Raw genomic sequence first — 16374 nt, 5'->3', positions numbered from 1 at the left:
CCTGGAGCCTCAGGGCAGCTGCTCACCCACCTCTGGCTCCTGTGTGCCTCTTTACTGGGAGAGTTGAGGGCATCAGGACCTGGGAGAAAGGGCCCAGTATGGGGGTTCCGTCTCCGTAGGAGGCAAGGGGCTGTAGGAACACCAGAAGGATCACTAAGATGACAACCAGAAGACCCGGGTTCTGGTTCCAGCTGTGCCACCAGCAAGCTGGGTGACCTTGGGCGAGTCCTTTGCCACTCTGTGCCTCCTTTTCCATTTCTGTAAAAGCAGGAAGGGCTTGAATCAGAGCAGTGGCTTTCAAATTTTTTGGCTGCATGTTGTAATATTAGACATATTTTACATTGCAACCCTGTACTGTAAGTGTACATACACTATATATAACGAAGCTGAAAGTTTCATAAAACCACGTTTACCCTTACTACTTGCCATCCACTCTGCTGGATGCAATGCACACTGATACTTTCTTTTTTATTCTGTTTTATTTAAAAATTAATTGGTTTTTCCTACTATTTCCTCACCCTCTAATAAAGGGTCAGCAAATCATGGCCTGTTGGGCTCGCTGCCCTTTTTTTTTTTTTTTTTTTTGGTAAATTAATTTTTGTTGGAACACAGCCACATCTATTCATTTACATGATGTCTGTGGCTGCTTTCAAGCTGCAGCTGTGGAGCTGAGTAGTTGTTAGTATGTCCTCAAAGCCACAGATATTCCCCTGTCTGAGCCACCCCTGAAGTTTAACTGGTCCCCAGCCACAGATTGAAAAACCTCGAATTAGAGCCTGTGAATGGCCCTTAGAGCTGTATCTCTGTGAACTGCATGTGCCTTTAGGAGGAGTTCCCATTGTGGCACAACAGAAACGAATCCAACTGGTATCCATCAGGATGTGGGTTCAATCCCTGACCTTGCTCAGTGAGTCAGGGATCCCACATTTCTGTGGCTGTGATGTAGGCCGGCAGCTGCAGCTCCGATTCCACCCCTAGCCTAGGAACCTCCATATGCCACAGGGTGTGGCCCTAAAAAAAAAAAAGGAACCAACCAAACAAAATAAAACACGAGAGCCTTCAGGAAGCCAGAGGATCAAAGGCCAGAGTGAGAGGGGCTGTGTGTGATGGAAGGTGGGTGTGCCCAGGTGTGTCTGTGGCTTGAGGGGGTAGCACAGGCTGTGTCCCCAGGGTACTATTTATTCTTGAAAGCTTTCTTCCAATCCCCCTTTTCTTTTTTTTTCATCTTTTTAGGGCCGCACCCTTGGCATATGGAAGTTCCCAGACTAGAGATCCAATTAGAGCTATAGCTGCCAGCCTACACAACAGCCACAGCAACGCCAGATCCGAACCATGTCTGTGACCTACACCACAGCCCATGGCAGTGCCAGATCCTTAACCCACTGAGAGAGGTCAGGGATGGAGCCCATGTCCTCACGGATAGTAGTCATTGTTACTGCTGAGCCATGACGGGAACTCCTAATCCCCCTTTTCTGAGTTCTCCCAATAAAGTCCCCTTCCTTCTCAACCCTGGTGACCATGCCTCCCTAAGCTGGTTGCCCTTCTCTGGGATTCTGGAGGTTCTGCCAAAGTGGGGCCTGTGGCTTGTTCACTGTGACAGCAGCCTCTCCCCAGCCTGTGTTGATTGCTCGTGACCCCTGCCCCCCCCACCTCCCCCCAGCACCTCACTGCCTCAGGGGTGTGTCTGCCTATGGAAAGAGGCCCTGGTGTCCCACTTCCTGTTAGAGCTGGCTCTGCCCAGGCAGTCTGCACCTTAACCCAGCTCATTCTCTCCATTAAAGGTCACTGTTTGGTTTCACCCTTTTTTATTTCTCCTTGGAGAGGTCATAGTACCTGCCCAGCTGTGAATTGCTTCAGGAATCGTCCTGTTGCACACCCCCCTGAGGACAGGCCTCCTTTGGTTTATCTCAGAACCTTCAGGTCTCAACATAGTGGTTGAATGAGACTAAGACGGGGTGGATGTCGGTACACAGTACATGTCACAAGGCAGGATCATGGTATAACCTTGCAGGTTTCAGTGTGATGACACTGGGTAATCACTTACAGAGAGAGGTTCCCTAGCAGTGTGCACCTGAGTGTGTGTGTCACACACATCCTCCCCGCCCCTGACTCCCTAGGCTGCCATTCTAGTCATCATAGAGCCGTGAGCAGGATTATCATCTTTATAGGCTAGAAAGCTGGGACGGGAGAAGCTAGGTTCCTTGTAGGTGTCACAGAGCAGTAGAGGGGAGGGAAAGAGAAAACTGGGAGCTGTTAAGTCTACACCTCTAAGGGGTCAGATTGGATGGCCTCCTGGCTCCCAGGTATCCCCAGACTGAGTTGTTGTTTTTAATGAATCAAACTTGTGCTTTTATTATATTAGTCCATTCAAGCCCTCATGTCCTTATAATTCAGCTTATTCCTGGGAAACACCAGTTCCCTAACTGGGAGGCTTTCAGGACTCTGATCCTTTGATTACCATGGGGGTGAATGATCCCAAAGGCAGTGGGAGCCTTTAGTTGTGACAAGAAATCTGAGTCCCCAGGACGTTCAAATGACTCAGGAAATGTTTATTGACTATATTAATGAGACGACAGGCAGAGCTGGAGGAGAGAGGCCACACCTGCAAGGACAGGTGATGAGCTGACTGCTGCCTGTGACCCAGTGGGTGTCAGACTCCCCCATCTCATCAAGCCACTGCCTGAAAGTAGGTGAGGGGATTCAGGTGTGCCCCCCTCATCTTCCCCTCTGACATCCCCGTCCCCATGCAGGTGTTTCCCCACCATGGCCTGGGAGGCAGACTCTCAGGCCTTGGGTTGACAGAGGCTTCCCCGCTGGTGCCTGGTTCTGCCCGGCCTCTCAGGTGTTGGCTCTGGCCCTCAGCCTGCAGGGCAGGTGCTGCCTCCACCTCACAGATGGGAAAGCTGAGGCTCAAAGTGCTCATATCACCAGCCCAGGTCACACAGGCAGAGGTGGCCAAGGGGTGATGCAGACCTGGGTCTCGTTCTCAACACAGCCGAGCTCCTTCCTCTGTCTCTGCCCCGCAGCCTCCCATCCCTACCGTGCGGCATCCACTTCGTGGAGCTTGGGCATCCCGGGAATTGGCATCACTGTCTCTGTTTCCACTTTCCTCCCCAAATTCCTGCAGTGGGAACAAAGCCCCTGTCAGGTATCATAGTCTTTCTTTCCCAGTGCTTGTGGGGATCATGCTGTGGGCAGCTACCCGGGAGAAGTGCCTCTTGTCCCCTGAGAGCAGAGCTATGGGATCATGCTGCAGGCTGACCTCACAGACACCCCAAGTCTGAGAACGAACTCGTGGCATCAACTGAAGTCCAGGCTTAATGTGCTTGTGTGTGTGTGTGTCCATCTGTCTGGCAGGCAGGGATGTCGAGGAGGGGGCTGTGGGCATGTTGAGAGTTGATGTCAAAATCCTACATCACATCTTGTCCAGTTGACTTGGTGCTGGGTGGTTCAGGTGGGCCGTGGGGAGTCTTGACCTGCTCGGCTCTCCAGTGTCTGTATCTGGCCCAGTGGGTGAGAGCACCTCTCTGATCTGTGCTCCAAAGCATTAGCTAAACGTGGATTAGAGCTTGTCAGCCTGCGGCTGCGTGGCCCTGGCCCCACTCTGCCGTATTGAGGTGACATCCAGCCTGATGCAAGGTTCCAGGCAGCGTTGATGTCCGTGGCCTTCAGAAGCCTCTCAAAGCCTGATTTGCAGCATAGCGGCTGTCAGACAGTGTAAGGGCCTTGCATGTCAGAATTCCTCCTGTCTGAGGACGGGTGCCTGTGTCTCCTGTGGGGACAGTGCTTATGTGTGGCTTGTTCTGGTGGAAGGGGAGGGGTGGGTTGAACTCAGTCTCTCTAAAGTAGTAGTGGGTGTTTGGAGGCTGGTTATCTTGGCCCTGAACCCCCCAGGCTTGGGGGCTTTGCCAGGGCAGGAGTGTGACCGTTGTGGACCTCAGGACCCCAGAGAAGCTTGAGCCAAAGACATCAGCCCTGGCCTCCGAGCTGGAAGGGGCCTGAGGTCATCTGGCCCAAACCCCAGGAAGGGGCAGCAGCCCAGAGAGAGGAGGTGGCCTGTGCGGGGCTGTCCAGCCTGTCAGGGGAGGATGAGGACCAGGGTCTGATCCTGGCCGGCTCGGCTGCTTCTCGTCATAGCGTGATTATCCTTGCTAATGAAGGAAAAGAGCCATGAAGTCCCCAAAACCACTGTATTTTTGGTTGCACATTTTTTCTCCTAAGAGCGTTTGACTCAGGTTCTTCTGCAGCCCCTGGCTGGGCAGCGAGGGCAGGCTTTTCACTGTGCCTGAAGGGTGTGCTTTCCTGGCACCTGCTCGGGCTCCCTGAATTCCTGGGGAACTCATCATCAGCTCTCAATTATCCAGTGCTTTGCCCTCCCCCAGCTGCATCAGGTTTGCTTGTCAGTCTCACGTTTATGGAGTGACTGCTGGGCTGGGTCTTTCCTGCGGTGGAGATTGTAAGCTCTTGGGGGTCGTGGGGGCGAGGGCCTCTGCCTCCGCTGCTGTGTTCCCAGAGCCTGGGGCGCTCCTGCCTCTGGAGGCGGGATAAATGCTGGCTGGCAGAGTCAGCCTGAGGGAAGAGAGGGTGGAGCACAGGGCGCATTGTAACCCTTTGGTTTTTCTCCTGCCGGTGACTAGGGTGCAGCGTGTGCAAGAGGATAATGCCGCATTTCCAGAAGGCTGCAACTCAGCTGCGAGGCCAGTTTGTAAGTGAGGCGCCATGAGCCAGGCGGGGCTAGCTGCTGACTCTGGACTTCCCCCTCTCACTTGGGGAGATGGCAGAGGAGGGGTGCACAGGCTGGGGAGAAGGCAGGTTTTGAAATCATGAGAAGGACTTATTCTATTAATGTTACCCCTGCTGCCCCTGGCTTGTGATTCGGAGACCTGTCCTCAGATGTTGAGAACTCCCCAGAATTGCTGGGACCTGGAGTATTTGGCACCTGTCAAAGGCCCCTGATGGAATAGCTAGGGAGCCAGCAAGAAGCGCACATGGTGCTGCCGGAAGACTAGGGGCCCGCCACAGACCATCAGGGCTCCAGAGTGAGGGGGCTGGGCTCTACGGCAGGTGAGGCTTCCAATGTCGAGGAGCCCAGTGGCAGAAAAAGGGGCACGGTGACTCCGGTGGTGAGCCCAAAGCCCAAACAGGTCCATGAGGCAGCCTCCTGCCAGGCTGGCAGGGCTCAGTAGGGCAGGAGGAACATTGGAACCCCAGCAAAAGAGAGGGGTCCAGGTGGGGAGCCAGAGACCTGAGCACACAGGTTCTCTGAAGGAGAGCATGCGCGGGGCCGGACGGGAGACAAGGCTGTCTCAGGGATGCCCACTTTTAGGAGACAGGAGGGGAAGGGAAGCCACTGAGGAAGCGGGCCTTCAGAGTAGAGCACTGAGGATGCTCCGTGGGAGGAGGGGAGGCCAGGCAGTCAGACCTCATCAGGGCTGAACATTGGTCACTGATTGTTCTGGTCCTGGTCCTGGTCCTGTGTCTCCCCTGCCCTGCCAGGCTCTTCTGTGCCATAGGTCTGTCCATGTTTGCACTTAAAACCCTGAACCACAGGGGTTTGGCGGGTTTTGTTTGGTTGTGGGTGTTTGGTTTTTTGTTTTGTTTTTTGCTTTTTCTTTTTGGTGGCACCAGAAAAATAACTGCTTGCTCCTCTAGAGAGTGTGGAAAAATCATATGCCTTTCATGAAAGTCATCGGGAGGAGCCATGCCAGTGGGGCTGGCCAAAGTCCCACTAAGAGAGTCCTGAGATCTTCAAATTGCATCATGATCTTTATGCATCAGATTAAGTTGGTGATGGGTTCAAGCTGAATTTAAGAAATGGCAGCACCCAAGCATGGCGACAGCCCTGCCAGCCGGTGCCAGGATTGGGTTGCAAAGAACCAGGTGCTTTCTCTCTTCTGACCTCTTTTCTGGGGCAACACCAGGGTCCTGCTTCTTTCTCACTAATGAATTTTTAGCAAACTTGCCTAGAGACGTTTGGCCGTGGGGCACACATACCTCACTCTGGGGAAGTTTCACTTCACATTTTGGGGCCTCAGTAGATACCATGTTTTAAGATTATTTCACCCGGAGAAAAGATTTAATTACCCAGAGTTCTCCAACTGCACCAGCATACACTTAGATAAGTACTCAGCTCACCATCCAAACACTGTGGTGCAATGGCAGAAGGAGTCTCAGCCCCTATCAGGTGACAGCTGGCCAGCCCATCAAAGCAGGTTACATCACCTTCTGGAAGATTCTCGGCCAATGCCGCCTCCACCTGCCAAATTCCGCATTCCTCCAGAGGCTGATCCTGCCGTGCGTGGTCGTGTCTGCTCGTCTTTGCCTTTGTTCTGGGTGACTTTGTCCCCCAGTTTATACTAACTATGATCAGAGCGTCTCACTGAGATGTGAGCAACTTGAGCACAGCGGCTTTGTTTGATTCATGTCCGTTTCTTCAGCGCAGAGCATGGGCCAGGCTCAGAGTAGGTACCCAACACATGCTGACGTGTGAATGCATGAGTGTGTGGCTTCCCACACCACCTGGGTATGCTTTATTTTAAGCTCTATGTTGTCAGTAAAAACCATGCTTCCCTTTTTAAAGGGATCCAGAGCTTTAGTTACTAAGGACAGAGCAAAGTAGGAAGGACATTTGTGGGACAAGGACCTTCTTCCCTGGCCCCGGGTTCGCACAAGGCCCCTTGGCAAGGTTAGCCCTGAAGGTTACTTGTTAAGGGCACCTGCTTCCAAAAAAACAGAAAACCCAGTGCCTGCTTTTCCTGCCTAAGCCCAGGTCAAGAAACATAAGAGGTGACCCTCCTGGTTCCCTAGACAACGTTTTAGAAAAGTCAGTGGAATTGTCCAGGTACCCAGAGATCTTGGCCATCAAGCCCAGCTTTGGCTGGGTGTTAGTTACCTTGGCCTAAGGCATCTGTGTTATGTGAACTCATCTACTTCTTTGTGTCTGTATTTTCTTTTTTCTTTTTTGGGGGTGGGGTGGGGCGGGGCGGGGGGCACACCTGCAGCATTTGGAAGTTCCTGGGCCAGCGATCGAACCTACGCCACAGCTGTGATTCAGACCACTGCAGTGACAACACTGGATCCTTAACCCACTGCACCACAAGAGAACTCCTCCTTGGAGTTCCCATTGTGGCTCTGCAGAAACGAATCCAACTAGTATCCATGAGGATGTGGGTTCGATCCCTGGCCTCGCTCAGTAGGTTAGGGATCAAGTGTTGGCTATGGCTGTGGCGTAGGCCAGCAGCTGTAGCTCCGATTTTGCTCCCTAGCCTGGGAACCTCCATAAGTCATAGGTATAGCCTTAAAAAGACAAAAAAGAAAAAAGAGAGAGCGCCTCCTTGCTTCTGTATTTTCCCACTTGGGGTTTGTTTTGTTCTGTTTTTCTCTTACTTTCTTAGGAAAACACTTTGGAAAAGTTCTCACCCTTTCCCAGCTCCGTGACCTGGCCACCATGCACACCACCTACTTCTGGTGGCCAGGGCTCAGGGTGCAACCACAGCTCCCCAGGAGTAGGGCAGCCAGAGGTGTAGGTTCCTTTCTGTCCTCACACACAGGGCAGAGATGGGCTGCTAGTCTCCAGAAATCAAAAGCTCACTCCCTCCCTACTGCTGAAATGAGGGAGGATTCACTCCTCTTCATCTCTGTCATCTTTGAGTCCTTTCTGGCGGCCGTGTCCATGGCAGGGGTCAGAAACCTTTCTCCTCTGCAGATTTCTTGGGAGGTGTCCAACCTGGTGATGTCATTCAGACGGCAGCCAGGCTGGGTCAGGGATGCACGACTTTTGCCATTTTCCAAGCTCAGATCTCCCTCTTTTTTTTTTTTTTTTGCTATCACTGATGTCTGGTGAATCATCGGCATCTGGCCCATCTACTCCTGCTCATTGACATCCTCATCATCAGCTGCCGCTGCTCCCGAAGAGCAGCGGTCAGGACCAGCCCCTCCCCGTCTGCCTCTCCTTCCCAGCCTTGCCAGTTACCGACATCCACACTGTGTCTTTTATTAACCTTGGCCATGATGGGCCATCTGGGTGTGAACAGTGGAATGGGTCAGTCTTGGTGACAGATTTGTACAGATCAGACTCCAGCGCTGGCTGTCACTATCCACCTGGCAGATCTTGAGCAAATAACCGTGGAGCCTCCGTTTCCCGCCCCCATAAAACGGAGGCGAGAACGCCAAAGCCGGCCCACCTCCTGAGTTGTTGGAAGAGTGAACAGGCTGGTGCATGGAGACAGCTCTGTAACCTGCAGATGCTTCACAGATACAGATGGTTGACACTCCACCCGCTCCCCCTGCTCTGTGCTCACTGCTCCTTCCACTTACTAAAGGGGGCGCACCCAAGGCTCTACTTTCCAGTTCTTTTCTTATTAACACTTTGGAGCAAGGAGAGCACTGTGCTCTCCTAGTCCCGCATGGTCCATCCCTTAGTGGTTTTTATCTACATCTGTAGCTTCAACAGAAAGCAGCTCCACGGAGCCTGCGTCTCTGAGCTCCATTGCCACGTGTCAGACTTCTTGTTTGACATCTTGGTCTGCATTTTTCTCCCTGGGTCTCAAATGCAGGATGTCTAAAATGAAATTCACTGTCTCTCTGTCTGGCAGACGGCCCATTTTCCTTCATGACGCCTCCTGAGCACCATGGGCTGCTCTGCCAGTGTGCCTTTTTGCCAGGCCGTCATCCTCCATTGTTCCCCTGCTCTCCAGGGGGTGGTTGCCAAAGAGTGCACACCTGTCTCCCTAACCCACAACTTGCACCTTACCACCTGGCCACTGTAATTCACCAAATGCAGCTGGGAACCCCCCAAAGCTCTCCGGCACCTCTCGAATGAAGTCCTGGTTCTTAGGCATTAAAGCCTGGTCCATAGCCACCTCTGACCTCGCTCAGCCTTCTGTCCCTGCTCCTTCCTCTGTGCCCTGCAGTCTACCCAAAATGGTCCCCACTTTTTGAACTGCATCCTGCTTTGTCTTGCTTCCGTTTTCTCTTCCTAGAATGTCTGTGGAAGTCGTTCCCTTGGGGACCGCCAGCTCACACACTCCTGCTTGTGGCGTTTCCGTGATGGTTCCCATCACAGCACGGGCTGCACATGAGGAAGCTTGTGCCAGGCCAGCTCACCAGTCTCAGGCACACACGGCTCAGTGGCAGGCACTGTGGCCCTGACCCCTCCTTAGGTGGAGACTAGTTTTGTCTCATTCAGATTCACATACTCCAGAAAGTGTTTGTAAGTAGTTGTTCAAAAAATAGTTAATCTCATTAACTAGTAAATGCCCCCAAAGTAGTGAAAAGAGCTACAGAAACTCAGAGGACCCAGAGTTCATCATAAGCAAAGGTGGTTTGGAAAGGCTGCCGAGGGAGGGTGGGGTTTGATTTGCCTTAAAGGATGGATGAGTGTTGGGTGGTAGCAAAGAGAGGGCACGTGGGCATCTTGAGCAATGGGGACTGTAAGATGCGGGCCGGGAGAGCACAGCGTGGGTTCTGGGAATGTGAGCAGGTTTGCAGAGCCTCTTGGTGGCATTAGTGAAAATGACCAACACGTTTTGAGGATTGTAGATACTTGTACTACCTCATTTAATCACAGCAACCAGAGGAGGGGGCTGCAGATGGGGAAACTGAGGCACAGAGGCAACTGCGACTTGTTCAAGGAAAGCAGCTGCTGATAGGGGAGTTAGGCGCCAAGTCTAGCATCTGGACCCCCGAGCCCAAGCTCCTAGCTACTGTGGATGTTCCCCTGCAAGGGGCCTCAGACAGTAAATGGTGCAGCTTCCTCCCTGTGTCAAAATCTCAGACCATCTCATTCCTAGGAGAATAAAAAATCTAGACCCTAGCAGGTGTACAATTAAGGGTTTTGTAGGCAAGAAGAATTCAACAATGAGATAGGGACCATATGGTCTTTGAGTGTGCAGTTAGGCTTTAGCCTGCATTCAGTGGAATTGAAAGGTTTTACGCACGGAAGTGATGTAATGAAAGAGGAGGATGTGGAAGATTAATCTTGTAGTGAATGTGCACTGACACTGGGGAGATCAATTAGACATAAAAAAAGAACTTTCAAGTAGACAATTATTACTGGAACAGGCTGCTGAATCAGTCTGGGGAAATGAGCAGAAGGGCTTGTAGAAGGTTCCAAGGCTTCTAGTAGGTTTTGTCTCAGGCTTATTTTCCCTCTATTCCTAGTAGCATCCAGAATGGGCCGGGAGGGAAAAAAAAAAATCGGATTTAGCAAGCATTTATTGTGTGCCTGCCAGGCCCTGTGTATGCCAGGCACTGTGCTGGGTACTTAAACAGGTTGAAGAGACAGTCTAGATGCCCCTAGGGATGGATTGGCCAGAGGCACAGCTGGCTCCCATCAGCCAGGATTTTGTAGGAAATAAAGAATTTGATCACCAGTTTTATGCTAGAACCTCTGACAGGGGTTGTCTATTAAGAGCCTTGTGATAGTCTCATCACCCGTATCTTCCACACAAGGAACCTTGGGGAAGGTGAGTGATCTGCCCAAGGTTATGTGACTACCAAGTGGAATCCATCTTTTTTTTTTTTTTTTGTCTTTTTGACTTTTCTAGGGCCATACCTGTGGCATATGGAGGTTCCCAGGCTAGGGGTTGAATCGGAGCTGTAGCCACTGGCCTACACCACAGCCACACCAACACGGGATCCGAGCTGTGTCTGTGACCTACACCACAGCTCATGGCAATGCCAGATCCTTAACCCACTGAGCAAGGCCAGGGATTGAACTCGCAACTTTGTGGTTTCTAGTCAGATTCGTTAACCACTGAGCTGTGATGGGAATTCCAAAGCCATCTTCTGAGTCAAGTTCATTGCCCACCGAGACTTCTAGTTCCTCTTTTCTCTCCCTGTGCCACCTTATGTATTGTTCAGCAAAATTCCGCTTCCTGGTCTCTTCTCCCAGCTTCTGTAACTGCTGCTGGCACTTTTGAGCTCCCTCTCCTGGCTCCCCCCCCCCCCCACCCCCCACTTTGTGGAACAGTCTTCCTGCATCTGGCCACACCGTGTTCTCTTCTGACAACAGAGTCAAAGTCCTCTTTCTGGGCACCTGATCCTGCCCCAGAGAAAAAAAGTTCCTGCTTCAGGAAAGGAGTTCTAGGGGACTCATTCTGGGTTGTCCTTAGTACTTAGCCTTGTCATAGTACTCAGCTACTAAAGTTCTCCTCTCCCCTTCATCTGTGGACCCCTGCAACCAGAACATGCTCAGATTTCAGAGGTGATGGTCACCAGCAGGAGGCCTGATGGGGCCCGGAAGAAGGACACTTAGGCAGGTAGATGGTCATGAGAACCACACGCTCTCCTTGGACACACACAAAGCTTAGAGGTCTCAGAATGTTGCCTGTGAAGCCGGAGGGCAGACTGAGCGATCCGGGAAGGTAGCTGAGGATGCCATGGAGTGGCTGACTGGCGATTCCATAACCTGGGAAAAGAGTATGACCTTAGTTGCTAGGGCAGAGGAAAGGCATAGTATGGACGTGGGAGGCAGTGGCCTGACTCTAGGACCCAGTTGAACTTGGTATCAAGGCCAGGGTTCCGCAACTCTCAGAGAGCGATGTTTTGCTCCGGGATGGTTCTTCCCGCAGGGCAGGTGGGAGGGAACGCCCGTGCAGGGGGCACCCTTGGGCCCAATGCCTGCCTCTTCCAGAGTGCTGGCCTCACTCCTGGCTGGCTCGGCTTGCCTTGCTTCCCCGCTGCCCTGGGCTGCGCGTCCGTCTGCAAGGCTTCGTCCCAGTCACCCTATCTGGTGGGACAGCTGGGCAGGCAGCACGTGGACGAGGTGAGGGTGTCTGCGGGAGGAGGGTGACAGGTCTGCTCTGCCTTCGCGCCTAGGTGCTGGCCGGGATGAACGTCTACTCCTCGGAATTTGAAAACATCAAGGAGGAGTACGGTGTACGTGGCTACCCAACCATCTGCTATTTTGAGTAAGTCCCCCGCACCCCCACGGCTGCTCGCTGCCCTCCACGATGGCGTCTGCCTCCCTGGCTGAGCCCAGGTCGTCTCCCCACCTTTCACAGGAAAGGACGGTTTCTGTTCCAGTACGACAGCTATGGGTCCACAGCCGAGGACATCGTGGAGTGGCTGAAGAAGTAAGTTGGTGTTTGCCTGGGCGGGGGCGGGGTGTCCAGAGGGAGGGGCGTCTGCTGGGCCCCAGGCTGGTCCTGGTCACAGGGCTCTGGCTGGGGGTGGGGAGGAGAAGGAGGAAGGAAGGGACCCCTGTGCTTCCCTCACAGTGGGTGTCTTCTAGGTAGCAGGGGCGAGGGGGTCTGTGAGTATAGGATGTGGGGGTCAGGAGGATTTTGTGTGACTGGCCGTGATGACTGTATTTCAGGTAGATTTTTTTCCCTTTACTCTCTACCTACGGATAGAAGTGTTTCTCACCCAGGATATCAGGTTTGAGGGAGGTTCCACTGCGGGTCTCTTTGAAAATAGAGCTGTCAGCCAAACGCTTATTTCAAACATAACCAGCCGTATTAGGTGTTGTGAAGCTAAGAAGTGTCCAAATACTTCAGATTTGCAGAGTGCTTTGCTGTTCACCAGGCCTCCCCGCAGACCCTGCCTCGTGGCAACCTGTGATCCTGTTTTCCAATGTGATTAGATCCTTAGAACCCAAACCACCTGCACCTGGAGCCCCCACCATGCTAGGAGAGTGACTTTGGGGTGACCCTCACATGTGCGTAGGACAGGCAGTCTGTCTCCCGCACCCCTGCTCCATGGCCGGAAGCACTCATGCCCAGAGCACTCAGCTGCCCTGGGCTCTGCCTGTCACCAGTCCGGCACTTGCTTGTCACTGCCCGTGTGTGGTTATTTATGCACAGTCCTTAGAATAATAGCAGCTGGCATTTTGGGGACTCCACTTTGTGGCTGACCTGCTCTAAGTACTTTATTGTGGATTCTCGAGAATCTCCAGAAGAGGCCTTTAAGGAAGACATTATTTCCCTTATTTCATGAATGAGATAACTGAGCCAAGTGATGAAGCAGCTCGCCCACGCTTCCGCAGCTGACGAGCAGCTGGTTCAGGGCTGGCCCCAGGCAGCAAACCCCCTAGTTCTGACCGGAGCCCCTGCCGTGCCCCCAGGTGCTGGCCCCATGGATATGTATTGCCATCATTACCACAGGGGCACAGGATTAAAGAATTAGTTCTTCAAAGACATGAAGGTTGAAAATCTATCGTTTCAGAATGAGAACAGGAGATAAATTTTGTACCCTCCCCCGGAAAAGGAAAAACAAAACCCCCAAACCCGCAAGAAACAAACTGTTCGATTGTAAAGGCTAAAACTCTCAATCTTCTGTCCATGGGTGCCCAGGAGATAAAACACAACACAGGACCATGTTTGCATGGCATCTTTTATTTCTTGGAAGCATTTTCGCATCTCTGTCTCCATCTGTTAACTCATTTCTAGCCCTGGTCCAGGAAGGCAGCTCCGCATTATCCTGCACTCGTTGTCTTAACCCGAACCTTCACACTCCTGTTTTCCTCTTTCATTTGATAATGAGCACGTCCTCTCCTCTCTAGCCAGACATATCTCGCTCTGCTTTGAGAGAAGGTGTCAACAAATGGCAATCTCATTTGTCACCAAAGCATAAAATCTGTCTGCTTCCCGCCCCCCTCTCTAACCTTTTCTGGTTTCAGAATACACTCATATCTTCTCAGAAGAATAAGGTTTATTATATTTTTTTAGAAAGTGTTCAAATTGCTTGCTAACCCTAGACCCGGCGAGCAGGTCGGTGGAGTTTCTGAGACAGGTTATTATCTCCCCAGTGGAGCCAGCCTCTCCATCCCCCACCCCTCTCCTCCACCAGACTCTGTCCTGCATACCCCCTCCCACTCCAGGGCTGCCTCCAGATCCCTGTCCTGGGCTGGCACCTCCCCACTTCCCACCTCCACCTTCTTTCCTCCACCCTCTGTGGGAAGAAGCCCTTGTTAGCAGCTTTTGATTCACCCTAGGTCTCCAGCTCCAGGCTGAGTTGGTGGGTTACCTCCTCTGGGAAAGGGAAGGCAGCACTTAGGTCCCCCTGGGCTGCACCTCCCGAGCCCCCAACCACCTGTGGTCTCTGGGTCAGGGGTCTGCACACAGGGGCAGCTCCTCCAAAGGCATGACTGCAGCCCACTCCCCTAGCACAGTGAGGGCAGCGAGGGGACTTGTCAAAGGGCCACCGGTGAGCTGCCTCCTCTCACACCACATTGAGATCTAGCAGTGTCTCTCTGCCGCCAGCTAGCTTAATTTTTTAAGTCTTCTCTGACTTTCAGTGAGCTCTATTATTACTGAAAAACTTAAGTACTTACCAAGGGACAGGCATCTCCCTTCCCCAACTATCCAAGGATGATGTGTTGTAAAGTTTTGGCAACTCCCTTTCTAGATTCCCTCTTAACATATACCCAGCTCTGTGTGTGTCTTTTCCCAGGGCCAGGTGTTTGAAGTCTTTACCAGGTTCCCCCAAATCATGGTGGGTGGGTGTCAGTGATCCCCCCTTTCCTGCTGCCTGTGCTTCTTCCCTGGGCCTCTCTGTTGGCTTCTCATGGCTTATGGAGGCTGCGTGTGAAAGGACAAGGGTGAATCCAGCCTTGCTGGTTCTCCAGATGACTTTTCAAAACTGGGGAAAGGAGAGGTTAGATCCTGCCCTCTGACACGTGGCTCTGGCAAGTGGGCCAGCAGGGTGTCCCTGGTGTCAAAACGCCCCAGGGCACTGGGATAGATGTAGTGATCCTGGCGGTTGTGCCCTTTTGTGCTCCTGGCAACTCTGCATTCCTCAGGCCGCTGTCTCTGCAGATTTCATGCTGCTGCGTTGGGCTCGGCAGCTAGAGTGTATAGAAGTGGCAATCCATTTTGACCTGGCTATGCATTTCTGTGCTATTTTTATACTAACCGGAAGCAAACTGAAAACAAACACAAAGTGTTCTTGACTTGTCATGCTTAGAGTTGCATCTTCTCATCTGTGGCACATGCACCTGCCTCAGGCAAGGACCTACTTTGTGTGAACTTCCCAGTCCTGGAGGGCCTGGGAAATCAGAGTCGCAGGATTGGAAGGGAATGTGAAAGTCAGTGAGCCTGCCCCCAGCAGTTTTTTCATTGTTGCATTACCTCTAGGACAGATGTAGTCACTCGATCCCTATGAATATACCTAGGAACATGTGGATGATATACATTTACAAAATATCTCATATCCATTATCTGTCTAGCTGTACCTTCAAGGCTGATGAAGAAAGGCCTACAAAATACTCTGTCTTGTGGATATTTTAAGTAAAGTCGGCTGCCTAAGCCCCTAGAGCTGGGAAGTGGAGGAAACAGGACTCAAAGCCAGGTCTTCTGATTCCCGGTCTGGCTCTCTTCCTTTCATCTGCTGTAGATAAAAGGTTCTTGCTTCTATTGAGCTGATGTTTCTTTCTCTGGAGCTTCTGCTTGATGTTGGTTCTTCTTTATGGAGCCATAAAATTTCTTTTCCCAATGCAGTCTGAAGTGTTTGGAGACAACTATTGTGTTTCCCACAGCTCCTCTTCTCCAGATTGGACACCTCCAGTTCCTTTAACCATTCTCTCTCATTCCCTATTGATTTAAAAAGTGTTCATTGGGTATCTGCTTTGTGTTAGGCGCAGGAGGTAGAGAGATGAGAGACAGCCCCAGTCTTTAAGGAGAGAGACAAAGCACAATTTCAGAGTTCCCACCGTGGCTCAGCGGGTTAAGAATCTGACTAGAATACATGAGGATGCAGGTTCGATCCCTGGCCTTGTTCAGTGGGTTAAAGGATCCGGCATCGTCATGAGCATTGGTGTTGATTGAAGATGTGATGTGACTTGGATCCCCGCGTTGCTGTGGCTGTGGTGTAGGCTGGCAGCTGTAGCTTTGATACGACCCTTAGCCTGGGAACCTCCATATGCCGTAGGTGCGGCTCTAAAAAGAAGGGAAAAAAGCACAATTTAGTAGTAGTGCCCTCTTACTGTTTTGCCCAGCTCTGCACGCCCCTCTAGAAAGTAAGCTTCCTATTATCCCGTGGGTGGGAGAGGGGCGCCCCCCTGGCTGCTGGAGAGATGGACAGGATCTGAGGGCCTTCCGTTTTCAGCCCCAGGCCAACCCTGCCTTAAGGGCTTCCTCCTGGTCCTCCGGGGCCTTTGCACATGGGGGTGATTCTTGCACACCTTCCCACTTCAGCACCCAGTACCTCAGGTTTCCAAGATACCCTTTAAGAAAGGCAGAAGTTTTTTGCTAAGTCAGTTTTCTAGCTTCTAAAATTGCACTGACCTCTTTTTCTCTCTTCGCCATCATCATCTTTCCTGTTCTTTTTTTGCTCCTGCGGGTTCATACTTTTTTTTTTTTTTAAACTCTAGACTGTTATTTTGGTGGAAATGGAGTGTGTCCTCCTCCATGTTTAACTAGAAGTTTCCTGGTA

The 16374-nt window shown here is 51.9% G+C and overlaps 1 protein-coding gene across 2 annotated transcripts in view; it reads left to right on the top strand.

Moving 5' to 3' along the window:
* Nucleotides 1–16374, top strand: part of PDIA5 (protein disulfide isomerase family A member 5) — a 100380-nt gene that overhangs the window by 44930 nt on the left and 39076 nt on the right. For both annotated transcript variants that reach the window (XM_047790715.1, XM_047790725.1), the window contains 3 exons: nt 4638–4705; nt 11821–11912; nt 12006–12077. In XM_047790715.1, coding sequence (XP_047646671.1) covers nt 4638–4705; nt 11821–11912; nt 12006–12077 — 232 coding nt within the window. The remainder of the gene's footprint in view (nt 1–4637; nt 4706–11820; nt 11913–12005; nt 12078–16374) is intronic.

This window comes from Phacochoerus africanus, chromosome 1, assembly GCF_016906955.1.
Source record: "Phacochoerus africanus isolate WHEZ1 chromosome 1, ROS_Pafr_v1, whole genome shotgun sequence".
NCBI lineage: Eukaryota > Metazoa > Chordata > Mammalia > Artiodactyla > Suidae > Phacochoerus > Phacochoerus africanus.
Note: the sequence above shows the minus strand (reverse complement) of the source record. Positions and strands in the feature narration are given on the sequence as shown.